Consider the following 2,588-nt stretch of genomic DNA (forward strand, 5'->3'; position numbering starts at 1 on the left):
ACTGAGAGAAAGTGCAGGTTTCTTCTGACTATTTGATGTTAAACTTTTTGGTCTTAGTGGTTGTGGTGCTAAACATTAAAAAACAAACAAACCCCACCAAAACCAAACAAAAACATACCAACACTGGGGGCAGGAATAGTCTCACATCTTACTGGCTCTTCCCTAAGCAGATCTGTCTTGGAGCATACAGTTTTATAATTAAGCATTGTAGGATGATTGGGAATCTCATGGCAATAAGCACTTGGGATGCTTCTTGATGTTTTTTAAATTGGTATTCCAGAGGTAGCCACCATGCTCCCTAAGCCTGGACCTGTCTATTGTAAATAACATATAGAGCACTTCTAACAAGTGGCAAGGTTGGCCTATAGGAAAAGCTGTAGTATCTATCTGTAATGTTAAGATGGGGAAAGATAGCTCAGTTATTGTAAATGCATTCAGTTCAAAGCACCTAAAATCTGAGACACTGATTTGTGTATAATGCTTTTAGTGTAAAAGGTGCTATCTGTTATCACACCACCATTATGGGAATTTATCATAAAATTACTCTTGCTTCAGATGGTCATCGTTGAGGCTTAAATTATATCAGACTTTTATTTGAAATGTTGTAACATCTATGTGAGAACTGCTGTTTTTGTGGGTGTGTATATTTTGTCAGTTACATACTAAGCCGTTAATATTTGAGACAAACTTGGACATTTACAGAGGAAGTTGTCAGCATTCTGTAAGCCATAATTTTTTTCCTAGCAGTTGATGTGATGTGGCTTTGGATTTTTCAGGTTTGTCTGTGAAGGAACAGTAGAAGAAAAGATTGTACAACTCCAGACCAAGAAGAAAGGTCTCGCCCAACAGGTGCTAGCAGGCAAAGGGGAAACCTCAAAGCTCACTCTGGCTGACCTCAAAACTCTCTTTGGCATCTAATTGTCCTTTGCAATAGAAGTGGAAAGTGATGTTATACTTTCAGGTAACTGAGCAGACAGGACTGCTGTTCTAAGGTGGTTGTTCATTTTAAATAAATAACTACATTTTTGTAACTGTTTTAGGAAAAAGAAAGGTTACCAACGTTAACAATTTGGTACAAAAATGAGATTGTGTATCCAAAAGTTAATAAAACCATTATAAATTAAGCTATTTTAAACACTTTTAAGAAAATATTAAAAGCAAATATTTGCTTATTTCTTGGATTCCTGTGTACGTTTTTTAGTTAGAAAACTTTCTTTCCTCTTCAAGACAGGAGGAACACAGTCCTAAAGGAAACGAACAAGAGAGATGAGTGTGAGGGAGAAAAGATCAGAAACAAAGCAAGCTGGGTTGGCTTGAAGAAATCAGGAAAAAAAGTCTTTCTGAGGATAGTGGTAAGGGCAGATGATAGCAGCTTTGGAATCTGTCAGTAACAAAATGAAGGAAGGATGTAGATGAATACTTTTTTCATTTGTGCTTCTCAGGGCTTTTTATATCTAAGTGAAGATGCAGTTTCTCTACTATGCTCAAAATGTTGATTCAAGCAGAGGAGTAGATTTCTCTTACGTTCCTATGAAACAGAACGTATCCTGAGTTTCTGATTATTTCATTCTTCTAAATACTAAGTAAAGCAAGGTTTCTCAGTGCAAACCTTTCATACTGTAGAATCATAGAATGGCCTGGGTTGAAAAGGAGCACAATGATCATGTCGTTTCAACCCCCCTGCTATGTGTAGGGTCAATCGCCAACCACCAGACCAGGCTGCCCAGAGCCACATCCAGCCTGGCCTTGAATGCCTCCAGGGATGGGGCATCCACAGCCTCTGGCCAAGCTGTTCCAGTGAGACACCACCCTCTGTGTGAGAAACTTATCCTGCTACCTCTCACAACCCGGATTTATTCAACGTGGATCTATTCTTTCTTGAGTGATGCTTTTTTATTATTATTATTCAGTTGGAGATGAGTTTCAAATCCCATCTCTCGTATCAGAACCCGTATGTGCAGCTGAGCAATGTTTCTAGGCAAATATTTTTCACTGGTAGCAAAATTTCCTTGCTTTCATCTCCCCCATCTTTGTCCATAACCACTCTATATTCTGCCCTCTCATTGATTAGCCATGGGCCCCGCGCAGGCCGAGGTGGGCCGACTGGGGGCCGCCAGCAGCGCGTCAGGATGGCCGAGCGGTCTAAGGCGCTGCGTTCAGGTCGCAGTCTCCCCTGGAGGCGTGGGTTCGAATCCCACTCCTGACAATCGTTTTCTGTTTTTGTTGTTGTTGTTTTTTTTTCCTTGCTCCGTGGGCGCTCGGCTGTGGGGCCGCGAGACCGCGCCGGTACGGAGGACGGGCGGAAGGCAGGAGAGGGCGGGGAAGGCACCGCCAAACGGGAAGCCAAGGGCGGGGGGCTGCGGAGAGAAGCGACCATTTCGTAACGCGACGAGCGAGCGGAGCAGGGAGGAGGCTTCGCCGAGGAAATGCGTTATGCCTGCGCTTTTGTTCCTGTCGTGGGCAAGGTACTGCCCGAGGGACTGCGCCGGTGGTGGCGGAGACACCCGGACCCGATTTGGTGAGCGGGATCAGAGGTGGCGCGAAAAGTATAAACAAGATGGCCGGTTAGCTCAGTTGGTTAGAGCGTG

At 43.6% G+C, this 2,588-nt stretch overlaps 1 protein-coding gene and 1 non-coding gene across 2 annotated transcripts in view; both read left to right on the forward strand.

The window, feature by feature from the left end:
* The window catches only part of TTF2 (transcription termination factor 2), a 17,966-nt gene extending 16,794 nt beyond the window's left edge, over positions 1-1,172 (forward strand). Inside the window, exon 20 of the mRNA XM_031556214.1 lies at positions 777-1,172. Within this exon, the coding sequence (XP_031412074.1) occupies positions 777-918 (142 nt within the window). The 3' untranslated portion in view covers positions 919-1,172. The remainder of the gene's footprint in view (positions 1-776) is intronic.
* Positions 1,173-2,123: 951 nt separating this feature from the next.
* TRNAL-CAG lies at positions 2,124-2,206 on the forward strand. Its single transcript has one exon. It is a non-coding gene; the product is annotated as a tRNA-Leu (tRNA).
* The last annotated feature ends 382 nt before the right edge of the window (positions 2,207-2,588 follow it).

Source organism: Meleagris gallopavo, chromosome 1 (genome assembly GCF_000146605.3).
Source record: "Meleagris gallopavo isolate NT-WF06-2002-E0010 breed Aviagen turkey brand Nicholas breeding stock chromosome 1, Turkey_5.1, whole genome shotgun sequence".
Taxonomy (NCBI): Eukaryota; Metazoa; Chordata; class Aves; order Galliformes; family Phasianidae; genus Meleagris; species Meleagris gallopavo.